The sequence below is a fragment of the Lichtheimia ornata genome (genome assembly GCF_029851405.1).
Source record: "Lichtheimia ornata isolate CBS 291.66 chromosome Unknown scaffold00007, whole genome shotgun sequence".
NCBI classification, from domain to species: domain Eukaryota; kingdom Fungi; phylum Mucoromycota; class Mucoromycetes; order Mucorales; family Lichtheimiaceae; genus Lichtheimia; species Lichtheimia ornata.
In genome coordinates this window covers 370,534-397,252 of record NW_026695327.1, presented here as the reverse complement: position 1 = coordinate 397,252, position 26,719 = coordinate 370,534, and the positions used below count along the sequence as shown (strand labels likewise).

The 26,719-nt window shown below is 44.1% G+C and overlaps 8 protein-coding genes across 8 annotated transcripts; 4 read left to right on the top strand and 4 right to left on the bottom strand.

The window, feature by feature from the left end:
• Nucleotides 1-857: 857 nt before the first annotated feature.
• Nucleotides 858-1,955, bottom strand: O0I10_002528 (uncharacterized protein; the record flags this gene model as incomplete). Its single annotated transcript, XM_058482610.1, has 7 exons — nucleotides 858-1,215; nucleotides 1,277-1,310; nucleotides 1,366-1,437; nucleotides 1,498-1,530; nucleotides 1,587-1,608; nucleotides 1,685-1,702; nucleotides 1,908-1,955. The coding sequence occupies 7 exons, from the start codon at nucleotides 1,953-1,955 to the stop codon at nucleotides 858-860; spliced, it is 585 nt and encodes a 194-aa protein (XP_058346634.1).
• An 870-nt stretch (nucleotides 1,956-2,825) lies between these two features.
• O0I10_002527 (uncharacterized protein) lies at nucleotides 2,826-3,994 on the bottom strand (the record flags this gene model as incomplete). The annotated part of the gene is made up of 3 exons (XM_058482609.1): nucleotides 2,826-3,191; nucleotides 3,263-3,517; nucleotides 3,761-3,994. The coding sequence occupies 3 exons, from the start codon at nucleotides 3,992-3,994 to the stop codon at nucleotides 2,826-2,828; spliced, it is 855 nt and encodes a 284-aa protein (XP_058346633.1).
• A 1,627-nt stretch (nucleotides 3,995-5,621) lies between these two features.
• On the top strand, nucleotides 5,622-10,659 carry O0I10_002526 (uncharacterized protein; the record flags this gene model as incomplete). The annotated part of the gene is made up of 5 exons (XM_058482608.1): nucleotides 5,622-6,131; nucleotides 6,203-6,542; nucleotides 6,611-7,978; nucleotides 8,035-10,038; nucleotides 10,100-10,659. The coding sequence occupies 5 exons, from the start codon at nucleotides 5,622-5,624 to the stop codon at nucleotides 10,657-10,659; spliced, it is 4,782 nt and encodes a 1,593-aa protein (XP_058346632.1).
• An 813-nt stretch (nucleotides 10,660-11,472) lies between these two features.
• On the top strand, nucleotides 11,473-13,360 carry O0I10_002525 (uncharacterized protein; the record flags this gene model as incomplete). Its single annotated transcript, XM_058482607.1, has 8 exons — nucleotides 11,473-11,560; nucleotides 11,623-11,955; nucleotides 12,013-12,017; nucleotides 12,076-12,107; nucleotides 12,185-12,340; nucleotides 12,417-12,676; nucleotides 12,740-12,771; nucleotides 12,836-13,360. The coding sequence occupies 8 exons, from the start codon at nucleotides 11,473-11,475 to the stop codon at nucleotides 13,358-13,360; spliced, it is 1,431 nt and encodes a 476-aa protein (XP_058346631.1).
• Nucleotides 13,361-13,598: 238 nt separating this feature from the next.
• Nucleotides 13,599-15,677, bottom strand: O0I10_002524 (uncharacterized protein; the record flags this gene model as incomplete). Its single annotated transcript, XM_058482606.1, has 6 exons — nucleotides 13,599-14,216; nucleotides 14,311-14,815; nucleotides 14,882-15,036; nucleotides 15,102-15,191; nucleotides 15,275-15,371; nucleotides 15,466-15,677. 6 exons carry the CDS (start codon nucleotides 15,675-15,677, stop codon nucleotides 13,599-13,601), a joined length of 1,677 nt encoding a protein of 558 aa, XP_058346630.1.
• Nucleotides 15,678-16,504: 827 nt separating this feature from the next.
• On the top strand, nucleotides 16,505-17,661 carry O0I10_002523 (uncharacterized protein; the record flags this gene model as incomplete). Its single annotated transcript, XM_058482605.1, has 2 exons — nucleotides 16,505-16,733; nucleotides 16,853-17,661. 2 exons carry the CDS (start codon nucleotides 16,505-16,507, stop codon nucleotides 17,659-17,661), a joined length of 1,038 nt encoding a protein of 345 aa, XP_058346629.1.
• A 373-nt stretch (nucleotides 17,662-18,034) lies between these two features.
• Nucleotides 18,035-20,294, top strand: O0I10_002522 (uncharacterized protein; the record flags this gene model as incomplete). Its single annotated transcript, XM_058482604.1, has 8 exons — nucleotides 18,035-18,100; nucleotides 18,179-18,364; nucleotides 18,426-18,807; nucleotides 18,882-19,178; nucleotides 19,245-19,390; nucleotides 19,447-19,525; nucleotides 19,581-19,660; nucleotides 19,725-20,294. The coding sequence occupies 8 exons, from the start codon at nucleotides 18,035-18,037 to the stop codon at nucleotides 20,292-20,294; spliced, it is 1,806 nt and encodes a 601-aa protein (XP_058346628.1).
• A 132-nt stretch (nucleotides 20,295-20,426) lies between these two features.
• Nucleotides 20,427-24,068, bottom strand: O0I10_002521 (uncharacterized protein; the record flags this gene model as incomplete). Its single annotated transcript, XM_058482603.1, has 14 exons — nucleotides 20,427-20,556; nucleotides 20,618-21,016; nucleotides 21,082-21,932; nucleotides 22,004-22,053; nucleotides 22,120-22,361; nucleotides 22,415-22,509; nucleotides 22,576-22,877; nucleotides 22,949-23,060; nucleotides 23,135-23,218; nucleotides 23,298-23,350; nucleotides 23,416-23,516; nucleotides 23,576-23,760; nucleotides 23,823-23,967; nucleotides 24,031-24,068. 14 exons carry the CDS (start codon nucleotides 24,066-24,068, stop codon nucleotides 20,427-20,429), a joined length of 2,787 nt encoding a protein of 928 aa, XP_058346627.1.
• Nucleotides 24,069-26,719: the final 2,651 nt, after the last annotated feature.

The window sequence follows — 26,719 nt, the reverse complement described above, 5'->3', positions numbered from 1 at the left end:
TGTTTAAAGTTTGTGTGGAGCAACAAGAGGTGCAGGATTCAAGACTGCTCCCGAACATTTAATTCATGCTGGGTGCTCTGTGGTGGTGGCCGACATGCTTCTAGAAAAGTAGATACACTCAATTCTAGTATCACCAAGACTCTATCCTAGATGAGACTTTTATTAGTAAAAACAATAGCTCTACTCCATAAACAATCAATCGCATTTGGATCACACCCAAGTACATAATGCAACAACGGGAAGTCTTTATATCTAATAATGGAAAGTGCTTCGTTGTGTAAAAGCGTGCAATCTTGTTGGGGATGGCTTTGATAATGCGCAAGTATAGCACCATAAGATGGCTCAGCATAGATGCCTTTTTGTTCTACCTTGCTGGATGCTGCATTTGATGCTTGGATAAGCTGCTCATATTCAATCATTGTTGACCTAGAAACGGGCCATCTACTGCAACGCGCGTATGTACAAGCTAATTGGGGATAGTATTGGGAAACATCGCTGTTATCGATTTCATTTAAATAACATCATGTTGCGTGTTACTAGAAAAGAAGTAATAAAAGAGATTCACATCAAGCTATCCCTGATTTCTTTTTACATAGTTGGCTTGTGATAGTAATAAAAGAGAAGATAGGAAAGAAATAAGAGAGGGAAAGTTAAAAAAATGTGTGCGAGAGAGAGAGACTATATGTGTGAGAGAGTGAGAGAGTGTGTGAGTGTGTGATGAACGTGTGTGTGTGTGTGAGTGTGTCGAATAAGAGAGAGAAAGAGAGAGAGAAAGGTGAGAGCGAACAGGGTATATGAATACGATCCCCTGATAAATATGTGATGTGATGTGCGTCGTCAAGACCTTGGTTGTTTTTTTACAGAATCAAACACTTGTTCTTTTTGCCTTCCTTCTTGCTCTTGCCCTTGGGACCGGTACGGAGACCTTCACGTTGAGCACGAATAATCTTGACCACTTGGTAAAAGGAACGCTCGACGTTGACGCAGGTCTTTGCTGATGTCTCGATAAATTCGCAACCCATTCGTCTTGCCATCATCATGCCTTCCTCACGTGTCACCTCACGCTCAGTCACTCGGTCACACTTGTTGCCAACCAACATCATGGGCACATTGTCCACATCCTTGACACGGAAAATTTGCTCACGGAAACGCTCAATACGCTCAAAGGTAGAACGAGCTGTTATAGAGTACACCAAAAGGAAACCTTCACCATCCCTAAAGTATAGGTGTAAGCAAGTGCGATTGATCACTGAGATTCATGCTCATGTCTTCTTACCTGATCCATTGATCTCTCAAAGCAGTGTATTCCTCTATAGAAAAATGAATAAGTCATTCCATATCCATGGTGGGGGAAGGATAATATACCTTGGCCAGCTGTATCCAATACTTCAAGCACACATGGTTGATCATCAATCACGACTTGCTTTCGGTAAGAATCTTCGATAGTGGGATCATAGGTCTGTTGTAATAAAAAAACACATCAACATGGATGACGACCGGTTGTTTTGTTTGCATGATGGATGTTTACCTCTATATGGAAGTAAAATTAGCGCTTTTATTCCGACTGCGAATGCAAGGAAACTTACCAACAAAGTGGTTCAAACAAAGCTATTTTTTTGTGGAATGAATTCGTCAATGAATGGAATATTCTCATCACTCCTCACACGCGACCAAGATAACATACCTGAATAGTAAGGGCGGTCTACGAAAAATAACAAAAGGTAATAACAGGCAATCAGTGTATCATTCCCCAAATATACTCATATATCCGCCCTCCGCAATCATCACACGCACAAACGCACACATACACATACACATACACATACACACAAAACAGTCGAGGAGGCTGTGTATGCGTATATGTGCATGTGCATGAATCTTGGCATCATCTCCCACCCAATGCTTACCTTGCCTACACCACCATCACCAAGAACGACCAACTTGTAGAGCATCATAGTGTCGAATGTTTCTTTTCTCGTAAAGTAGATATGCTGTGAAGAGAGTCTGTTGTAAATGTGTGTGTTGTGTATGCCGAGTGTTGTTAAACAAGTGTCGAATCGTGGAAAGAGATAAATGAGTTGCAAGAGTGGGGCAATGACCGAGAGAATGGAGTAAAAGAGAAAACAAACAATGTGTGAGTTGGTCTGTAATGTGTCTTCATCCCTTTTGTGTGTGTCGTGCATGCCGGCAACCCGATCTCTGGATAGTGACCCATGACGAGGAAATGGAAGGAAAAGAAGGGCGAGTGCTTGTACTTACAATTATAAAAAGAGGTTCTAGATGTCCAAGAGCGAAATGGCTGTTGGGGTGTTAAAAGGAGCGTCGAGAGAGGGAAAGAAAAGAAAATGAATGAGTGAGAGTGAGGGTAATACAGAAATTGACCTAGTATACTTCAGACGGAAACACGAGGATTGAACTTTTTCGGCGCTGTTTCAAGGTGGAGATGAAGGATGATTCGCTATTAGGAGATATGAGTGTGATGGATGTGTGCGTGTGTGTGCGTGTGTGGATAGGTTGATATAAGCACTCTACTACTACTACTACTACTACTACTACTAGTGTTGCATACTTTTCTACACGATGATGACATGTTTTCTAAAGAACAAGCATGGGTGACTCCTTGACATACTTTTTGAATCCTTTCTTCATGGGATTGGACGAGCTGGATCAGAAACGAGGAGACAAGACACACACTATTAGAATCCACTAAGCTACACACATCATGTGTTTATTTCTCATATGAGCTTGTTTTTCTTTTGGTTGCACAATCAATGATCGATCATGTCATTTTCATTTATTCACTGCGTCTGTATCAGGGACTTTATTCAAAGGGACCAGCCTACACAGGCAGGACAATGAACATCAAATTTCGTTGTCGGGATATCATAGAGCTGCTGCTGTTGGTCTGAAGCATATGGTCGCTTTTCCCTTTTAGGAAAAGGACCAGAGGACGATCGAATTGATTTGCTGACGCTAAACAAGTGCTCCACGTGGTGCGAATAAAGGCTGGCAACCACAATGACAAAAATATGGATCGGCACAATGGTCAATGACCCTATTCGAGTCGTTGATAGGAACGCTTGTTGAAATAGATATAGCTTGTAGCTACAGCCGGGCACAAGTGATTCCGGACGACAGATGCCTTTATAAGCTGCATAATCCATTGGGTGTGCGTATCCACAGCATGCCATCTTTTTATGAATTTTAGCGCTAAAGCCCATTTTCACATGTAACACACACGTATACGCACAGCCCTACTTACAGTCGATTGAAGCAAAAGATGATCGCGATAGCCAAGGTCTTCCCGCCATTGAACCCCCAAATCATCCTCCGATCGAATATCACATGCCACATAGGCAACAGCTGCAATCAGCGCAAGACAAAGCCATAGCAATACATGATATAAGGAAAGAAGGGCATGACGACACGGCTGTTGCTTGTACCGCAATCCTGCCAATCCAATCAAAGATGTCGATACACATGCAAGGGATGCAATAAACGTCAATGCAAGTATCCCCTTATTCGCAATGGCTATCACACTTGCATACTCAAATCCTTGTTGGTTCAAATACAACAACATGAGCATACAGCAATCGTTGGGGCTTGTAGTATGAATGATTACCATTTGTGTATGTTACAATGGATCCAATGCAAAACACCATGCCATATAAAAATAACTGTTGGGATATATTTACGCGTCAGCGGCAGCTATACAAATGCCAAGTGTGTGACAGAAAGAAATGATGGAGTTTGCCATTACCAGTGATATGGAACCGAGAGCTATTGATTCAACGAGCGGTCGTCCAAAGTAAAGTCGTCGTCGTTGTTGTGTTGTATTATCAGGGTCATTCTTTAGTGACATGCCGGTGGTAGAATACTTTTCATCCATAAAAGCATATGCTTTTTGCTTTTGATCAGCTGATGTTGAGTCGTCATTGCACGTATTGGCACCACCATGACCACAAGTGGTCGTTGCCATCATATGGGCTGGCATTCGTGATGTTTTATCGAAAGAAAAAAAAAGGTAGAATGGCCAATGTGTCACAGCCCATTGTTCATTTACCGCGTGTTATAAGCTTTAATGAAGACAAACAAAAGCTACGAGATCCGACATGATTGGCTTTCTCAAAGAGTATTGACAACATGGTGTTTGCTGAGTGATCGGACCAAACAATGGGAACAAGCCTGATACACAGCAATGGTGGTTGTGAATGAAATGCTTGGTGTTGTGGTTGTTGCAACACAACATGTCGGATGATGTATTAGCAAAATGTCGATTCATCATGTAAAGGCTGCCAATAACATGATACAAGATGATGTGATATGGGCGAAGAATAGAATCATGCATGAGCAGGAATCATACATTTACTCCTGCAGCAGCCCAAAAGACAAAGAAAGGGACGACGTGTCTTGTCGACAAGAAGGAGCATGGCGTATAATTACGATCAAATGAAATGAGAAAGTGTGTGTGTACAGAGTACAATAAGCTGCTGTGCAAGGAGGGGTATATAAATGGGGAGGAGGAGGAGTAGCGAAGAAAAAGAGCAAGTAGGACGGAGCATGAGCCGAGAAAGTTGTGCAAATCCTCGTGGCCTTGTACAACAGTGCACGCATCTCAAATGTGTATTTGTTTGTGTAAAGCTTAGGCTGCATGCAAATCTTTCTTTGTAACGCTTTCATGCCCCCCTTTTACTAGAGGGGGGGGGGAGATGAGAAGTTTCTCTTTTCTCACTCTCTCCTTCTTTTCCAATTGTGAATTTACCAATGTATGCAATACAAATGTACATGTCATGCGATGAATTTGACACACATGCAGAGTACCCGGACAATGGGATCATTGTAACATAAAAGATGGGAAGGGGGAGGGGAGGACCCGATCCTCTGGGGCAAAGAGATGTAACCATGGTGAGAGTGAAAGTGAGTGAGTGGTTGCTAACCCGACAATTTGTCAATGACTCCAAAGTGAAACAAAACGACACAATATCATCCCCCGCCGTAGCTGCATAAGTTGACCATAAATGTGTCAAGAATAAACATGAATAAAGGAAAAGGCATGACAAATAGCTTTAAAAGGCACATGAATCAAAGGTATAGCAAACAAGGCCCCTGACATAGATGATGGTTTTCCTTTTCATATAGTCTCATACACCAATGATAAGAGTGAAACATGATGCATTGATCAACCCAATTTCTCCTTTGTAAGAATATGTCGTTTCAGGAACCACAATAGAGAGGAAAGCAATAGAGAGAGAGGGAATAGAGTGAATGAGAAAGAGACACTAATGATACGTCACATGAAAAGGGCTGCAAAATTCTCTCGGCAGCCCAGCATCCGATTCCTTTCCTTAACCAAGTTATTTTTTTTGTTGCACTGTGTGTGTTGCGTGTGTGTGCTCTCAAACGTTCTCTGTTAGAAGTTGACTCGCATGCACACGCTCACACTCAGTATACTATATCATTGACGAGTACTATCCATTGAAACAAACGAATCACAGCAAACAACTCGCAACGCATTCCTTTACAACTACTCACATTCAAGCCAACCGTACATATATATACGCACCACATTTATACACAACTAGTTTGCATCATCTCTACTTTTGCCCTCTCTTAATCCAAGCATGAGTTCAACTCCCCCACAACATTCCTTATCGTCAACCACAAGTGCCAACGATGCACTCTCATCATCGCCTGTTCTGCCAACTCCCTCTTCCTCCTCATCAGCCTCTGAAGTTACAAGGCAACTCAGACGTGAGCTCGAGCAGCAAATTTCTGAAAAGGAAAAGCAACTGCAGGATTCCACAAGTGGTATTGGTAGAAGCGTGCTCGCTCGACAAATCAGTCAACTCAAAGAGCGACTTCAGGAGATGGATCGTCGTCAACAACAACAAGCAGCAACATCATCATCACCAAGCAACAACCATCCAGCCATGGTTGCATCATCATCATCATCAACAACAACACAACGACAACCAGGTTCGCCATTAAGGCGTGCTCAATCACCATCCTCAGTGTCTGGAGATGAAGATCTTTCCCCAACCACATTGGAAAAGCTTCAAAAGCTAGAACGTGATATTGGAGCATACCGCGCCCTATCACCCAATCTCAGCAGTAGCCTTCGGAAAGACAAGGTATATTGCTAATATTCCATTGCAGCAGCCAGCCACCAACATTCCTTACTAACATCACATGTCTCCTCTAGCTACGAACTGGTTTAGATCCACTACCAAGCCCATCCACTTCCACAATGCTTCCTCCTGCCCATGGTCATGATTCTACTTCACTATTGCCATTACCTCCTCCACCAACCGGGTCAACGCCGACAAAACGCCGATCCAAGGTGCCTAATACAGACCGCCGCAACACCGACATTGAGTTTGCCACTGAGATTGGTCAAGGCTTATTGATGGAAGTGAGGAAAATGCAATCCTTGTTACAAGAAAAGGATGATCAGCTCAAAGCTCTTCAAGCTGCCAAGGCCGATTTGGAGCGTGCTGCTGAATCCATGGCAAAGCAATTACGACAACGTGAAGAAAATGAAGGTAAATAGTGGCCCTCTTCCCCTGCATGCCTATTTACTTTTGACAACTCATTCACATTACTCTATTAGAAAAACTGAAGGAGGAAACATGGAATTTGGAACTTGCCAAGCAAGAGTTGACCATCAGTGTATCCGAGCTTCAACAAAATCTCAATCGTGCCAATGCTGAACAAAAGCGTATGCAAGAGCATATGGATGAGCTTACAGGCGAGATTGAGCAATTGCGTGACAGCGAGGAAAAGTTGAGATCGAGTCTTGAGACCATGAAGCAAAGGCATGAGCAAGATATGGGTACTTTGCGACGCCATTCAGCAGGTCTACAACGTGAAAAGGCTGATTTCATCAAGCAAGTCGAAGCACTTTCATCTGAATTGGCCATTGCCAAGGCTCAAAGTCGCATTGCCAAGCGTAGCCATTCCGATCTTACGAAGGCATCCAATGCTGTGGGCATGGCAACCAATGCAAATCAAGCACAAAGTGAGGACACATCCGATGTATCCAAGGACAATGCCAATTCCAGCTCCGACAATGGATCTCAATCACCCAAATCAGCTGCTGGTGCACATCCAAGAAATCAGGCACTTGAAGTGGAGACCTTAAAGACATCCTTGGCGCATGCTCATCGTATGGTCAGCAATCTTCGTTCAAGTTTGCACAAGGAGAAGACTGAAAAGTTCGAGTTCAAGAAGCTTTTGAGCGAGTCACAAGAAACCATTGAGCAGCTACAAAATGATCCTCGTCTTTGGGTCGATGCTGGTTATCCCAAATCGGGTTCGAGTGGCGGTGGTCCTCCTGATTCAAATGGATCCAATGCACGCCGTACTCGTAAAGGCAAACGACGCGTCCCTGTTTCAAAAACGCGTGTGGCAGCAGCACGTCCTACTCGTGGTGATGGCGACTCTGATATTGATGAGCGACGCAAACGAAAGGATTCTCAGCTCACTTCCTCTTACTCGTTGACTTCTGGTGAAAGTGAAGAAGATGATGATGACTATTATGATGAAGAGGATCTTACAGGAGAAGCAGCAGCTGCTGTTGGTGGTGCCATTGCCGGTGCAGGCTTAGCCTCCCTAGGCTCTGAATTATCCAAAAGTCAACAACGTGATGAGCAAGCAACAGCACGCTCTTTGGGTGATGAGCTTAGCGCTGCTTTTGGTAGTAGTGCTCCTGCACCAACAAAAAGTGCCGATGCATTCATGCAAACGGATGCTGTCCCTGAAAAAGAACCTGTTCAACTCCAACAAATGTCACTTGAGAGCTTTGGTATTAGCCCTGTGGTTGGTCAAGAGAAGCATGTACAATGCGAACCACCCAAGGTTGTGGATGCTGAAACACAATCTCACAAGCCCGAATACGTTGACAGCAGTGCACAACATGAAGCCATTCCCATGGTTGATAGTGCTGCACAATGCGATGTGGCAGTAACACAAGATCAAGGTATGTGTTTTAGAATCCATGTATTGAATGATGGCGTAATAACGTTTATTGTATAGGTGTTCAAAGTGAAGGTGCCAAGACCCACGACGTCTTTGTTCAATCCGAAGCCCCTGAATCACATGATGTCTTTGTTCAATCCGATATCCCTGAAGCACACGATGCCTTTGTTCAATCCGAAGCTCCCGAATCACACGATGTCTTTGTTCAATCCGATATCCCTGAAGCACATGATGCCTTTGTTCAATCCGATGTACCAGAAGCACACGACATTTCAGTACAATACGAAGCTATTCCAGGTGTCGATATGAGCACTCAAATGGAAATGCCTGAATACAAGGATATCTCCATTCAATCCGAACCTGCTCAAGTCAAGGATGGCTTTACGCAATTTGAGGCGCCTGAGATCATTGATATGGGTGTACAACATGAAGCTGCTGAAATGGTCGATTCCTTTGTGCAAGCGGAACCAGCTGATGTGAAGGATTCCAGTACTCAAATGGATGGTGTGGAGGCCAAGGATATGCACGTGCAGCATGAGCCTGTTTTCGAGAGCAAGGAGGCATTTGTGCAATGTGATCCTGCCAATGTCAAGGATAGTTCAGTGCAACATGAGCCCATTGTTGAAGCCAAGGACATGTTTGTGCAACATGAGCCTGTTGTCGAATACAAGGACAGCTCAATGCAATCAGATGCTGCCAGCATGAAAGATTCATCGGTGCAATCCGAAGAGACCGTTACCAAGGATACCGGTGTACAATACGAATCAGCTGACAACACCTCCGATGCCTCTGTTCAAGTGGATCTTTTGACAGCAAGCAGTGCATCAGTCCCATCAACTACAGCTACTGATGTAGGTGCAGCAAGTGGTGCCTTTGGATTAGGTGCATTGGCTGCAGCTGCATTTGGCAAGCTTGGTGGTAGTGGTGCTTCCAAGGTCATGGATACTCCTGCTGATCGTGAGATCAAATCATCTTCTTCTCAAGAGCGTGGGATTAAATCGCCTTCTCATGAAGCAGCAGCTAGTGAGCAACTTTACAATGCACCCGCTGATATGGCCGTACCTGAAAATGCCATTGATGAACACTTGAAGGATGCTTCAGCTGACGATGTCATTGCCAATCAACTCAAGGATGTGCCTGTTGTCAAGCAAAGCCTTGCTGTACCAGAACAACCTATCGACAACAACAACAACGACGACGTTGCCAAGGATACACAAGCTGAGGATGTTGATAACAACAAACCTTTGGAAGATGTTGAACCTACCAACGCTATGCAAGATGAGCCTTCGAGACATGCCAAGGATGAGCAAGATGATGTTGTGAGCTCGCACCAGCAACCCCTTGCAGACTCTGCTACTGATTTGCCAAGCCAAAACGATGATCAAGATGCCAAGGTGTATAGCAAGGCTGAGACGGATGCACTTATTGCTGCAGCTGTTAGTGAAGCCATTGCCAAGGCCCAGCAGCAGCAACAACAACAACAACAAAGCAATGGCACAGTCCCTGGTTCACGTGAAATCCGCAACAAGCCCAGCTTAGCTGATTTAGCAAATGGTGCCATCATCCAACAACAACAGCAACAGCAAGAGAATGAGATTCCAGCTCGACCTGTTAGTCCACCCCCTGCTCATCTTTTATCACGTGTTGCACAACAATCACCAACACCTTCATTGTCCACTGGCTCTGTTAATGATAAAGGAAAGGCACCTGCTCGAAGCATTGGATCCATTGGTAGTGCATCTCAACAATTGCAGCAGCAACAACAACATCGTCCACCTTCTCTTGTTTCCAGTGTGTCGACATCCGAACCACGAGCATCGATTGGATCATCAGCCTATGATACAACATCGCTTCGTGCTTATGCTGATCCACAACAAGTGGGATTGATTACACAAACCATGATTGGTGATTGGATGTGGAAGTACACTCGCAAGTCTGTGGGTGCAGGTTTATCTGAAAATCGTCACAAGCGCTTCTTTTGGATCCATCCTTATACTCGTACCTTGTACTGGAGCACACGAGCACCAGGTACTCATGGAAATGAGATGAAGGCTAAAAGCGGTAAGTCATTATTGTGTGTATGCATGCATTGTACATGGGATCTCATTATTTTTCTATATAGCTTTGATTGAGGGTGTCACGGCTGAGCCGGACTATACGCAACCTCCTTCACCTGGTGTGCCCAATGTTAGTCTTTTGGTCAAGACCACCAACCGTGTTATCAAGTTGACGGCTCCTACCATGGCACGACACCAAGTATGGCTCGAGTCGTTGAGTTATCTATTATCACGCCCAAGCAATGGTGATGCATCATCGTCGCTTTTAGACAGCATTGATAGGAGAACCAACGGCACAGCATCCGTATCCAGTCACCCTATGATGCGTAGACAACCCAGTGTACAAAACATGTTCCGATCAGCAACAGCCACGCAACACCGTGATCTTGATGATGACGACGATGATGATTTTGAAGATGAGGCCATTGAAGATGTACGCATGTGTTGTGATGGCAAGCATCATGTGTCCAAACTTCAACGAGACCATATCCACCATCGACCTTATTATCGTAAACGACAAAGTCGGCAAGCACAGCGTGCATCCAACAATAACACCATTCGCACTTCCACTTCGACTCCCATTCACAACAACCACCAACAACAGCAACGTGCAGCAGCATATTAAGAAAAATACAACAACACCACCTCAGCACTACCCTTTTTGATAACTTTTTTTCTCGATTCACATCACTCACACTCAATTCCCCTCGCAACCGATATTATCTTCGCATGCAAACTTTTTATCTTTTCCCTCTCACTCTCTCTTATTTGATTTTTGTTTTCTTCTTTTCGTATTCCCTTTCCAACATTTATACGATTGTAGGTTTTTGGAAAAATGATCATTAAAAAAACTGAATATTGCCTTAGAATTGGATGGTTCTTCCTATTGGCTGCATGTGTACACCAAGCTCTTGATTACAACATCATGACATCATCGAAGCTGGCATAAAAGTGATAGATGGGAGCATACATAGTACCAAGACGACACCACATAGCATCATATGAGGATGGATACTATACCTGACACAAAGGGACACGTATGGGTGACGAAAACGAATAGGGAAACAATGAAAACCAACCAAGATGGCATCAGCTGCTGTTGGAAACGCTGAATGGGATAACGCAGAATGCCCCGTATTTCCACCCAATGATGATGAGAGAGTGATTAGCACATCACCACCACCCGATTGATATAGGATAGGTGCTGTGTGCGTGTATTTCAGGGGAAACAACATCCACGTGCTATTCATTGGTTATGATTTTGCATGATTGTTTTTGGCCATGGTCGCGTGAAACATTGGGCGTCGACTGACTCACTGACAGATGTGTATACATCCAATATCAATATTGCACAGCTCCCATATATATATATATACACACACAATCTATTGCATCCATTCTCCCTTTTTTCTTGTTGATCCTTTTCCACATTTCAAATATGAAGCTACTTGGCTTGATTCTTTTAATAGCAAATGCCCTGGTGGTGGTGGTGATGGCAAGAGTGATATTCCAAGACCCGGTTGGAGGTATGTAGTAGGATCACGAATAGCGTTTGCATGCATCTAATCCAATACGCCACATACAACAGTGTTTCAAAAGGAGATTTTGGGTTCAAAGTTTGCCGTTACAATGGATGAATGGTTGGAGCAAGAAGCGGCTGTGAGCTGGGATTGTATCCGACGCAACATTAATCCCCCAGGCACCATCCGTGGGTTTGTGGCTGCATCACCCTCCACGTTTGGACCTGATTACTTTTACACATGGACACGCGATGCAGGGCTAGTGATGCGTGTGGTTGTATCCCGATACAATGATGATAGAAACGAGGAGGTCAAGCGTTTGCTCCATGATTATGTGGCCCAGGAAATCTATCATCAAGTGACTCGCACCGAATGTGATTGCTTGGGAGAACCAAAATTCAGTAAGTCATGATGATAAAATAAGCCCACAACATCCACTTATTGTAGTTTTTATATAGATCCGGTAAGAGTGGCAATAATGGGATGATTTTGAAAAGGACGTTTTATTTACTTTCTCACAGGATGGCTCTGGCTATGAAGGGTCATGGGGCAGGTAATGTGGATGTGAGTGCTTTTGATGTCATATGCGCTCACGCAGCAGCACACATACAATACCCCTTTTTAATATAGACCCCAGAATGATGGACCCGCCATTCGAGTCACCACACTCTTGTTGCTTGCAAAGAAATCAAGTCCACGTTATGTTGAAGGCACCCTGAGACCTGCCATTTTGCGAGATTTGGATTACATTGCCCGTGTATGGGAGGAACCATGCTTTGATTTATGGTATGTGAAGAGCCCAAAACAATGCATGTGATGTATCATTCTCAATCGATGTGTGTGTGTGTGTGTGTGATAACAGGGAGGAAGTATGTGGGGTACATTTTTATACATTAATGGTCATGCGACGAGCCATGGTGGATGGCGCTGAATTTGCAAGAGAGCTTGGAGACCAAAAACGAGCATCGCATTACGCACAGACAGCTGACGGCATTCTTTCTCGTTTGGATACCTTTTGGTCATCCTCTTCCAATTACCTATCCGTTACACAGGATCATTGTGACAATGTATGGAAGCATTCTGGGCTCGACACGGCAGTGATCCTTGCTGTAAATCATGCAGGTAAGCATTCGTAGTATCCCATATCACTCGTTTCATTGTTTTTAACATACCATCAACCCAAAGGCATAAAGCCTTACACTGCTGGATCAGACAAGGTACGTTGCAGTAATGTAGCTATGTTGATTACGTAGCAACAATAACATGATGCATTCTTGGTAGCTATTGGCAACGGCCCATCGACTTGAATCAGCCTTTGAGAATCTTTATCCTATCAACGATCTACATCCTGCCGGCTTGGGCACTGCCATTGGACGTTACCCTGAAGATAGCTATGATGGCTATGAAAGTGGCTCGTATGGTAATCCTTGGTTCCTGACAACAGCAGCCATGGCCGAATTGTATTACAGGGCTGTCCATGAATGGGAAAATGACAAGAGCACCCTCATCACCGTCAATGACATCAATGGTGGTTTTTTTGCTCGTCTTTTTGAAACGAGCGAGGATAAGGTTAAAGGACTTTCATTCCGTTATGGTACCAAAGCATTCGAAACCCTTGTGGATACCATGACCACGCGTGCTGATCGCTTCATGGCCACTGTGCAATATCACCAACATGACAATGGGTCACTTTCAGAGCAATTCAATCGCTGGACAGGATTTGAGCAAGGTGCACGCGATCTTACTTGGTCATATGCTTCCTTTATCAGTGCAGCCGATGCAAGAGCTGGTCAACCATTACCCTAAAAATTATGTAGATGATGCTTTTTCTTCTTCAATAGGCTCGTCATATTTCATCACATCATGTTACACATTATTGAAATGACATCAGGAATATTATTCTTCTTTTGAATATGTAAATGAGTGGGGATGGATGGGGTTGATGAGGGTAGAATATACGTGTGAAGAAGAAAAAGAAGAATGAAATGGATGCATGATACAAAGAATGATGGTAAAAGGGGTGGGGTTGTGTGGATGGAAATAACTATTGCTCGTTCTTCTCCTCCTTTTGCTGCCTTCGACGACGATCAATCAAGCTGGCGTTCTTCATGTTAAGTTCAAAGGTAGGCTTGGCCTTCTTATGGGCTGATGATCGCTTCGTGCTCACTGTAGGCTTGTCCATTTGCTGAGTAATTTTGTCACGCTGCATCTTTTGCAACAAGCTGGTAGGTTCGTCATGTGATGACACATTGGGTGGAGGTGCAATATTTTCTTGATCATCGTCATCGTCGTCGTCATCGTCATCATCGTCATCGTCATCGATATTGCCCATCATGTTGGGATAAGTGAAATTGGATGATGCTTGTTGTTGTTGTTGTTGACGACGTCTAATTTCTTTTCGCCGAGATCGTTCTTCCGCCATTCTGTGGACCGCATATGAAACATCAAAGACTTCTTTCATGGAAGGTAGACCCGAGAATACATCACGTCTGTTACGTTCATGTGCTGGTGTTTCGAGTGTTGTTGCTCCAGGGATGTCAAGAGCTTCAGGTGTTGTTGCTGCAATCTGTGGCGACATATGACCCGTACTTTGTGGTGTCAACTGATCACTGGATTCAGCCGTATGGATGGAAGGTGATTCTGCAATAGTGCCAAGTGGTTTCTATCATGTAACAATAGAGGGCATTAGTAATCACGTGAGTCATGGAATTGCACATTCATCCAATTGACCCCCCTAAAGGGCCCCCCAAACATACCTTCTTCATCCAAGGATGTTTCATAAATTGATCGATTGTATAGCGTTCTTCAGGATTGATACATAGCAAGTGGCCGATCAAGTCTTTGGCTTCTTCTGAAATAGGATCCCACCATGGACTCAAAAACGTGTATTGTCCCTTGGCAACTTTTTGTGTGAGCACCTCGATACTTTCATCATAGAACGGTGGGAATCCACAAAGTAGGGTGTACAAGACACAACCCAAGGCCCACATGTCCACGGATTTGGAATATCGTTCGTCCCTCACGATTTCTGGGGCCGTGTAGCCGACTGTACCGCACGGGGTCATTGTGTGTTGATCCCATACCACCTTGCTTAATCCAAAATCTGCAATCTTGACACGTCCAATACCACCACCGCCTATGCCTTCGATAAATTCTCCTTCATCTTCCTTGTCTTCATCTCCCGGTGGTACGGGTGGTGGTGCTGTTTTCCTTGGATGAAAAGGGATTGGATCAAACAATAAATTCTCCGGCTTGATATCTCTATAGGAAAGAGAGAACATTGAACATCAGCTGCTTGTATAGACATCATGTGTGCATATTCCTTACCGATGAACAACGCCTTTTTCTTCATGCAAATATCGGATAGCATCCGCCACTTGTCGGATACAATGCCGTGATAGCTCCTCGCTAAAGTAGGTCAACCGCACAATCTGATGAAACAACTCTCCCCCTTCACACAGCTCAAGCACTAAAAAATAGTACTAAATGATAATAACCAGCACATTAGTATAATGATGATCCATATCCTTGTATGCATTCACCCTACCTCTTTGGTCTCAATAAAGCTCTTGAATTGTACAATGGACTGGTGCTTGAGAGTGCGCATGATTTGGATTTCTTTGAGCACGCTTGCTCGCTAGTAGTGAGTGTGACATGTGTCAGCATCATAACAATGATGAGCTAGCTACCTTTATCGCTTTATAGAATACTACTACTAACCTGTTGGGGCTTCAATTCATATTTACGAACCACCTTGACGGCAACATTTTCATCCTTCTCAAGATCGACTGCCTTGTACACCTTCGAGAATGCTCCACTATAAAGAAGAAGAAAGAAAGAAAAGACATCAATCACCTTATTCATTGTGTATACGCACACACACCACTTGTTGCTACCCAACCAAACCTTACTCGCCCAATGTATCCACAAGTTTATAGCGTTCCAATCCAGCATAGGAAGGGAGTCGTTGTCGAGCCAACTTTTCTTCTTCAACAAGTCGAGCAACCGCCTCGTACTTTTTGGCTTCTCTTTGTGAAATAGTGTCTTCACTGTCATCGCTGCTGGTGGAGGAGCGATTGGTGCTGTTGCGAAGGAATTGCTTGATTTGCTGGAATACCGACATGGGACAATGTCGTAGAATGAGGAATGAGAAAAGAAAAGAGAGAGAGAGATATGAATGAATGAATGCGAGTGTGTGTGTGTGTGAGTGTGAGTGAATGAATGTATTGTGTAGCAAAGAGCTTACTCTTTTTGTGTTCCCGCGCTACAGGAAATGACATCATTCCGATATCTTTTTCTTCAAAAGTGGATCATGGCCTTTCCCAAACATAGTCGGTAGAAAAAAGGTGAAACAATAACCGAGGTATGGCTCTGCTGTCATGCTTTGGTAATGCAATCATGTTATGGTTACCCCGAGCATCATCATTAAGCGGGCTGGGTGGAAGGCGGAATGTAGAATTCATGGTGTCAGCGACACATGCGTTAATGTGTGTGTGTGTGTGTATGTGCCACAATGAAAATCCGAGAGCGGACCGATGTTTGGTGGTGATAGTAACAAGTGGCGAGTGTATCGAAAAGCAATGTGTAACAACCATTGATTAAGAACAAGAAGAAAAGCAATTAAGATCGAGATCAAAGCAAAAGAAAAAAACGACTGAGTTGGGATGGTTGCAGGAACCCGCCACATATAGCAACTCTTTATCTTTTTTGAGCATACTCCCAAAGTTGAGAGAGAGAATTTACGGGTTGTTGGTTGTTTTTCTTTTCTCTCTTTCCCCTATAGCCATGTTGTTGTTATCCTGACAGCTGTAATTGATCCGCCCTCTCCCTCCTCCCCCTTTTTTTTCTTTTTGCTTGTTCTTTCCTCTTTCTTTTTTTGCTCCGCGTATTGCAGCAACAACAACAAGAGCCCTTTTCTTTCTTTTGCACTGTATCAACAACACCGCTGTTATGAGCGACGACAGCAGGCGGAAGAATCCGCTGTCATTCTTCTTTCTTAAACAACGACATCATTCTGTCCCAACAAAAAAGAACCCATCCAGCAGCAGCAATATCGCCAAACCCAAAGGCATTTTTGGTGCTCCATTGGAATACGGAGCAGAATGTGGATCGATAACACCACGCGGTTTACAAGTGCCTGATCCCGTGTATCGATGCATGAACGAAGTCATTCAACGAGGTTATTATTGTTGCTGGGTTTCTTTTCTTACACGTCAAAATCACCCCTCCATTGTTATACATATTAACACGCGCACACACGTGGTCACCCATCACTTTTTTATTGTTCAACTATTATAGGATTGAAAGTGGAAGGCATCTTTCGATTATCAGGAGCAGCCTCTGAAGTGGATCAATTATGCCGTTTGTTCGATACGCCACCCACCTATGGCAAATACCTGGACCTATCCTCTTTTGATATTCATGCAATCGTTGGCACCTTGAAAAAATACTTGCGATCCTTACCTTATCCTGTGATTCCAACATCCTACCATGAGCAGTTTTTGGGCACCACCAACAATATCCAACAATTGGCCCATTTGGCAATGCGACAGCTACCACGTGCCCACTTTATCTTGTTGTATACGATCATTGAGCTGTGCTCACACATCCAAGCACATTCACGTATCAACATGATGAATCCAGAGGCATTGGCAGTGGTGCTTGCTCCTGTATGCACAGGATTGGATCAAAGTCTTCGGGACATGTTTGTATTGAAGAACAAGGACATTGTGACCGATATTGTTCAAGCCAATGCTCGATGGACCGATTTATGGACAAGGATGATTCAGAGCCACAAAGAGCTACTTGATATTTGGTCCATTGAACAACCTCAATTACCTCCAGTCGTTGTCAATGTAGCATTGCCCAACAAGGTAACGAAATCAGATAACCGATCATCGTCGTCATCGTCAAAACAATGTGGGGTTATTATCATGCGAAAACGCGGAGGACAACATTATCAGCGAAAGCACGCCTCTTGGCCTATGGAACGTCGCACATGCTTAACCAACGATGATTATTGTCTTGTCAACCCATCCTCTTACGACATCCTCTCAGTGCGTCGACGCACACAATCCATGGTCAATCCAAGTATTGCCCCTATATAACGTCATGATTCTACCATCATCATCATTATTACCAACATGTCCCTTTTTCCCTTTGCATGTACACATTTCTTATACACCACCTATGCCCCCTCCCTTTCCCCAGACTAGTAAGCATTTCTTTCTCTTTGTAACTATGTACTTTTATGATCAAACGTAATATCCATTGTATGAACCAATATCCTACGTGTTGTATCGGGAAGGGCTTGTTTTCCCTTTGAGTCATTAACGGGCCGCGAAAATGACCGATCAAGGCGGTTATTCCCGCTGAGCATGCATTTCTTCCGCGCCACATATAAAAGAAGGGGGAGGGCGGTCAAACCAAATCTAAAACTTGCTTCCCTTTTTGTCGACTCCTCTCGATCCATTTAACAACATGAGCGATATTATTGACGTTTTCATATCTGGTGCTGGCCCTGTGGGGTTGTTTTTGGCCTATCAGGTAAAGATGTGCACGTTTTCGTCATGTTTGCATAACACTGATTCACACGCACGGATCCATCCATTTAACAAACAACAGATGGCCAAGTTGGGGCATTCCATTTACATTTGTGATAAGAATGAAGGACCCAATACATATCAAAGCCGAGCCGTGCTCGTAACTTCAAGAACGATGGAGACATTGGCCAATCATGGCATTGTGCAGCATTTCATGAAAGAAGCTGCTTTTACCCAAGGGGTTGAGGTGTTCTCAAATGGACATTCGGTAAGCCAAATTGTGTATGTGTGGAAGAGTTTGATATGCTCAAGGTGTTGTTTTTATTTAGATGGGTACGGTTAATGCATCTGGAGATACGCCATTCCCGCATTGGACATTGCTTCCACAAGGCCGTACTGAATCGGTGCTCATTCGCTTGTTGTCGCCAAACAAAGTACATCGTTGCACCGAGTTTGTGGAATACACCCAAGAAAAGGATCACGTGTGTGTGATTGTGCGTGATCTTCAAACCGGTGAAACAAAAACAATCAAGGCACGCTATCTCGTTGGCTGTGATGGATCCCATTCAAAAGTGAGAAAGGCTACATCGAGTTGGACCTTTGAAGGACACGCAAGTGCTTCACGTTTTGTCTTGGCAGATGTTCAATTAGACGGCAAGGATGGCTCAGCTATTACACACAAACGTGCCAGGATCTTCAACCATCATAAAGGTATGGTGGAAGGCTTAGTTTTCCCATGTGGCTCAGCTTTTGGAAATAACAAAGGGTGCTGTTTGAATACATAGGTGCATGTATGATTATACCCCTTGGTCGCAAATACGAAAATGGGCCATTTTATTATCGTGTCATGACGAACCTTGATCCATATCAAGTACAAGAACAGGACGATGGTCATGATCCAACACATGGCATTATCAAGGGTTCGGGCGATGAAATAACACTCGACCAGATCCAGGAGGTGATGAATGAACGTTGGCATCCTCAAGAAATCATTCTGAAGAACCCTGTATGGATATCCATGTATCGAATCAACGAGCGTAAAGCGAATGGGTATCGTCGTGGTCGAGTCTTCCTTGCTGGTGGTAGGTATTTGAAAGAACAATTATGGGAAAGAAAGGTATGGTTGACCCTATGTGTGTTTGAAATAGATGCTGCACATTGCCATTCTCCAGCTGGTGGTCAAGGAATGAATCTTGGTTTGCAAGACGCTGACAACCTTGCATGGAAGCTGTCGCTGGTTCTCAATAATGCAACATCCGATCCTGAGCTGCTTTTGGATTCGTATAGTGTTGAGGTTGGTACATGTGAGCGTTGCTATGGATACGGGCATTGATTTGATAATGTGCATAGCGTGAACCCATTGCCAAGGAAACGCTTAGAGTGACTGGAGAAACCACCCGATACAGCTTCAGCGCAAACTTCATTACAGGTAAGCAAAATAGGAAGGAATACGCCAAAAGCAAGGTTGTAACAACAATCCATAGCCACCATCATGTATTATATGACCATGGTTGCATTGAAGATCTCACGTGTGCAGGAGGCTTTTGTCACACAATTGATGCAGGTACGATAGGGTTGGCGGGAGGATATTTATTGTATCAACAAAAAAGCTGATTGCAACACGATAGCTTAAACTTCGTATTGCCAAAGAGTCGACATTGCTCTTGACAACAACACGTGGATTGATTGAAGCAGGCATGTACATGCCTGAGACTGTCGTCTTACGAAAGCGCGTCATGTCACCGGAATCAATCGATCGTCGCACACTATACCAAATCGTTTCAGGCACACGGTCTCAGCACATCCTGTTATTTGTCGCTTCACGTCATTCGCATATGCCACCATCCCCTTTGGTGCAAGACTTTTGGGAAAAGCTGCAAACGAAGGATTTCCATAACAAAGCCGTACGGCCGGTCATTGTCGAATCAACGTGGCATATTGATGAATGCCGTCTGCCAAGTTTTGTTGATTCAACCAATCCTTCAAATGAAGAGGCATTTTGGAGCGAATACCAGTTTACAGCTGAGCATTCAATAACGCGACGTATCGGCTTGATAGACTTCATGTATGAAAAACCCGTTCCCCCAGCTGCTTTGATTGTTATCCGACCCGATATGTATGTTGCCCAAAGCAGCCTTATTCGCTCCAACCAAGACATCGACACTGCTCTCAATGCTCTCAAACTCTATCTCCACTAGTGGTGTCATTGTATATTGCCATCGATCCATCCACCCATCCACCATCATATCCCATCATATGCGCTGTATAGAATAAACGTATTGCCAGCATGTAGCCTTTTCGTGTTCAAATCCATATACATCATTTGCTGTTTAAAACAATCCCGTAACATTGCCATCTTCATCAAGATCCACATCAAAGAAACAGGGTCGTGTTGGCAATCCTGGCATAGTTTGCATTGAGCCCACAAGTGGATACAAGAATCCTGCACCAACCGAAGCACTATAAGAGCCAAAAATGTCAATATCGCATACAACAGCTACATTCACGTGGATCATCTTACCGAATATCGCGAATAGGTACAGTGAATCCTGAAGGTGCGCCTTTGAGAGCGGGGTCATGGCTGAAGCTGTATTGTGTTTTCGCCATACAGATTGGCAATGATCCAAAACCTTGTCGGGTATAAGTCTCCACCTTCGCCTTGGCTTCCTCAGACAACTCAATGCCATCAGCACCATAAATTTCTTTGCAAATGGTGGTAATCCTGGATTCAATAGATTGGTCGAGATCATAAATGTACTTGAACTCCCCTTGTTGCTTATCACAGGCTTCAATGACAGCTTTGCCGAGATCCACTGCACCTGCACCACCCAAGGCCCAATGATTGCATGCAACAGCATCACTTGCACCAGCCTCAAGAGCCAGCTTTCGAATAAGCTCAATCTCTGCATCCGTATCCGATCTACATATATCATGTAAGCTTCCTAACTTTTGAACAACCCATCAAAAGAGAAAAAGAAAACTTACGTGAAACGGTTGATGGCAACCACGGCTGGCATACCAAACTTGCCAGCATTCTGAATATGTCTTGCCAAGTTGGCACAACCCTTTTCCAGATATTCAAGATGTTCCTCAGTGTATGCTTCAGGTAATGGTTTGCCAGCCACGGGTTCGGGTGCACCACCATGCATTTTAAGAGCGCGTGTCGTAGCAACGATCACCACGGCATCAGGTTTTAAACCAGAGATACGGCACTTGATATCAAAGAACTTTTCCATGCCCATATCAGCACCAAAGCCTGCTTCGGTCACCGTGTAATCACCAAGCTTGAGCGCCACCTTGTCGGCAAGAATGGATGAATTGCCATGTGCAATATTGGCAAAAGGACCTGCATGCACCAGCACAGGGGTTCCTTCCAAGGTCTGCATCAGGGTAGGCTTGATGGCATCCTTCATCAGCACCGTCAATGCACCACCAATACCAATATCATCAGCAGTGATCGGTTCACCTGATTTCGAGCTAGCCACCACCATACGACCCAAGCGCTCACGCATATCGGTAAGATCGGTCGCAAGAGCAAGCACAGCCATCACTTCACTCGCCACGGCGATATCAAAGCCTGTGGTACGTTCTTGTCCCTTCTCCGTTGGGTTTTGACCCACAGTGATTTTGCGCAGGAATCGATCATTGATATCCATGACACGTTGCCAAGTAACGGTGGAAGGATCAATATCAAGGCGTGCAAAACGGTGGATTTCCTCCTCTGTCAATTCGCTTGGATCGGTCTTGTTGATGGATAGCTTTTGCAATCGCTTCAGCATGACAGGCGCAAATTTACGCACTCCCTTTTTGGCAGGGCAAAGACGATTGAAAAGTGCCTATGTATATCCACAACAAGTTAACACCAGCTAGACTACAAACCTACATCCATCCATCCATCCATCCATACCTTATCAGTTTGAGTGTTTTCATGGAACATGCGAGCATCAATTGCGGCAGCTACATAATGAGACATTCAAATCAATAAATAAGGAACCATATCGGCTTGTTGTATACTTTTCTTACCTAGCAAGTTGTTGGCTGCTGTGACAGCATGGATATCACCAGTCAAATGCAAGTTGAATTCGTCCATAGGGATAACTTGTGAATAGCCGCCACCAGCTGCACCACCCTTGATACCAAATGTAGGTCCTTGTGATGGCTGTCGAACACATGCGTAGGCCAATTTACCAAGATGGGCGCTCAATGCTTGCACCAGGCCAATAGTGGTTGTTGATTTGCCTTCACCAAGGGATGTGGGTGTAATACTATTACGTTGTGTGTCAACTTCAATTCCCAATACCATGTACCCAATTCATACCCTGTGACCACAACGTATCGTCCATCCGTGCGATGCTTTAACCGATCCAATACATTGAGATTGATCTTTGCCTTGGTAGTTCCATAGGGCTCGTACTATGTAGGAGAATTGAGTATGATGATGATGACGATGACGATGATAGGCTATTCATTGTGATGTACCTCATTTGGCAAAAGACCTAGTTCTTGACAAAGCTCTGCAATGGGTTTGGGTTCTTGTTGTCTCGCAATTTCAATGTCGCTTGGAACAGGTGTAACAGGATTCAATGGCAGAGGCGTAATGCGTGCTTGAGTATTGGATTGCTCGAGGGCTCTCTCGGCACTTTGTCGCGTATTATCCATCAACATGGCAACGGTCATTGGACCCACACCACCAGGAACAGGCGTAATTGCATTGGCTACCTTGACGGCTTCGGAATACTCGACATCGCCAACCCATCGTTTACCGGACTTTTTGGTTGCATCTTTGGAAGAATCCACAAATGAGTATGGATGGGTGATAGCAACATCATCAAACAATAGCATCAACTCTTACCAGGAACAGCGTTTGTGCCAACATCAATGACCACAGCACCAGGCTTGATCCATGCTCCCTTGACAAACTCTGTTTTGCCAATCGCCACCACCAAAATGTCCGCTGTCTTGATCTATGTAACAATGATCCCATCATCACTGCTGTTAGCTTTGCTATAATAACAAAGGACAATGACACGCTACTTACAATCTCCTCCATATTACTGGTTTTGGAATGACAGATGGTGACAGTGGCATCAGCCGCTTTGAGTAATGCTGCAACGGGAGATCCCTGAATAAAGTTTAGTATTAGCGTAACCGTGTGAAAACTGATGCTATTTTCGCATCCGCTTTGCTGGACCTTATCATACCACAATATCACTTCGACCCACAACAACTGCTTGCTTGCCGGCAATAGTAACACCTATATAGAATTATATAAGCTATCATTGTCATTCAAAAACCTACGCCTTGTGGGGGGGGAAATACCTGTAGATCTCAATAGTTCCATGATACCACGTGGTGTGCATGGCAAGAACATGGGCTTTCCTGCTCGCTTCACCATGTTTCCCATATTGACAGCATGGAATCTGGATGCAAGCAAGGTTGGTATATACACGTGCTACAAAGCGATGTCATTTCAACGTACCCGTCAACATCCTTGCGATAGTCAATGGCGGCGACAATGGCAGCATCGTCGATATGAGAAGGTAAGGGCATCTGGACCAGGATACCATGGACGTTTGGATTGTCATTCAGACGCTTGACATGACGTAGTAATTCGGCTTGAGAAATGGACTCGGGGAGTGTCTCATGTGTGAATTCGATGCCGGCCTGTACAAGAAGAAGTGTTGGAAAGATGATCCCCTCCTGCCTCCTGATCACGCATTATTTACCTCCAGGGCCGCCTTGTGTTTCATCTTGACATAGATGCTGGAATCCTCGCGTCCACCCACTTGAATGATAGCCAAATGTGGAGCATATTCAGGATACTTTGCCTTGGTTGCAGCAATGTCTTCCTTGACCTTGGCACGAATAGCGCTATTGTAGATGCATCCAAATCATCAATCAGCTTATGCTTTGTTGTTATCATCCAGTTTGTACCTTGCCACAGCTTTTCCATCAATAATCGTTACGGTCATTTTACACACGTGAAAGAATAAAAAGAGAAAAGAAGAGAGAGAGAGAGATACACGAAAGAAATGTGGGGGTGGGGTGAATAAGGAAGAAATATAATGCGTGAAAACGGGATCTATGAATTCGACATCAGCAGACCTACCTACCTAGGAAACCTTAATTATAAGCTCAACTTTGTACGCAGCCATGCGCATAAATCTTCCTTGTGTGATCCATTACTTACCACATCTAATTCCCACACCACCCATCCATAAACATCATGGATCAATTTATACAACCGCATATTGTCTGCTGAGATGCAGCCAAGTAGAAACAACCGATGAGGATATGACTTTGACGGAGATAAGGGATTAACGTATTCATGCTACTACTACTACTACTGTGTCACCATCTTCCCTGACACAGCATTTCAAAGTTAGCTAATAAAGCATTCAATGAGCGTGCGATATTGAAACTGATCCCATGACCCAACCTTTCAATTTGACAATGCACTAATGACGCGTTGTCAGTTTTAAATCAAGAAAAGGATTGTGTGAGAGAGAGCGTTTACGTTTCAGATGGATCGCAAGGTGATCAACCATCTTGTTGCAGGTACATACTCCAATAGCCAATACTCCTTCTTGGCTTTCCTTTCTTAGACTTCAAGAGCGTCAATTTGGCAAATCTTTCATAGATGGTCGTACTCAACCAACAAAGTGATGATGCAAAGAGCCTAAGATTCACCTCATTATGCGTGCAGTTATGGTGATGGAATATTTTTAATCGTGCTGCATCCTATGCTACCACATTTATCGATGCAGCTTTTAAAATCGGTCTTTGCCTATGCAAGGTTGTATGTGAAAGGTGACCCCACTTTCATGTTGTACAGCAACCTTGTTGACAAGGCGGATGGATCAAGACACATGGGACACGCCGCAAAATTGATACTTGAAGGTGATGGATCACGTCTCGTTGAGAACGAGTGCTTTTACGTGGACCAAATGGAGTTTTACAAGCACAAGTGATGCTTATATAGCCATAACAGCATTTGTCTCTTTAATTAAAGTCCTCTGAGAAAGCAGCTGTTTATTACAACTACTGGTTAACATACTGCATTGATGGTTTCATAGAGAAGGGCGAACAACTTCAACTAGGGAGAATTATTGGGTTAAGCTAGGAGAGAGAGAAGAACAAAAAGTCTATGTTTATATATGATGTTCTATCATAAGCGAAACTAGGGCACTAAGAAAAAGTGGTTTCTTGTTGGAGCTATCAAAAATCATGTCACACGGGTTTTAACCCTTCCGCATCAATAGCCAAGGACCAACAAAAGGCCAAAAGGGGTAGTCTTGAATTGAAAGAGCTGGTTTTGCCAACGGAAGTGAAGGTACTTTCTTGATGTGCGATGGACCAATATATGGAGAATAGCGTCTTGTAAATCAACGGAAGTAAAGGTTGTAAGAGCTTGTGTCCAGAATGTATCCCAAGTGCTCTATTACCTGGGTGGGCTGGAGATGAGACTTTTTGAAGTTCACCAACTAGACCAAATGTTGAAGGCGACTTCGAAGCGATCCTTGTTGCTGGGGTCTACATCCGTAAGATCCATGTCCTTTGTGTACTCGTACACTTTCATATATGGTCACTTGCCATCATCGAGCTTTTTGGAGGCCATAAGACGTGTATCCAATTCTATCCAGGAGGTATAAGACAACACATGAATCAGAATCAATGACTATATCACTTATAAAGAGGTATACCTTTAAAAAGCCTCTCTTTTTTGTACCCTTTCGGACCTCTGCCGCTCTGGATGTAGTGTTTTTGTAATATCATTGATATCATCGTCTCCAAAGGCTTCCTTAAACCTCATTGATACTTCGGCTCTGCGGGTCTCAACACGTGCTGCAGCGTCTTGACGTTTTTGGATGTTGGTCTGATGATGCCATTGTACCGCTCAAAGCTGAAGAGCCAAAGACCATACACGGGTCCAAAGTCTTGAACGACCTCTCGAAGGTGACAATGTAGGTGCATGTTGGGTTTGATAAAGCCGTCGCCATAGAAACTGACAGGTCGTCTGCCTCGCGATGAGTGATTGATGGTTGGCATCGGCACGATCGCGACACAGCTTGCACGAAATGAAGCCAATCCTGGTGATGGTCAGCATGAAACAATGGCACAGCGTATAAATGGTCCAAAAACGCTACTCGTTCAAGGGGAAGCATGGCTGAGGCAATATCCACAAAGGTCGTAAACTCGCTTGGTGTGAATTGGGAGCAAATGGTAGGGAAAACCGTTATGCCGGCTGTGGTACAACATGCCATCTAACACAACGTTTCAGGTACATCTCGCGAGGTAGCTGTATCAAAAGGGACATGAGTATGTGCTTCATCAAGCGAGGTGATTAGGATTTACCTTATTGGAAGAGCAAAAAATCACAATGACAACAAGGAAAATGGGGTACTAGGATGACAATGAGGCCTTAAAGATCATCACACATACATTAGCTCATGGATCACTCACAATAAAGACTTTCAATCACGATACCCACCAAGGGGTTTTGAAGGTGTCAGCAACCAAAGAGTGATATGATGGGAGGAAAGAGATGTGTAGAAAAAGAGCGATGGGCGACAACAACATTCATCTTGTTTATACCTGCATGGTGGGCGTGGGCATTCTGTGA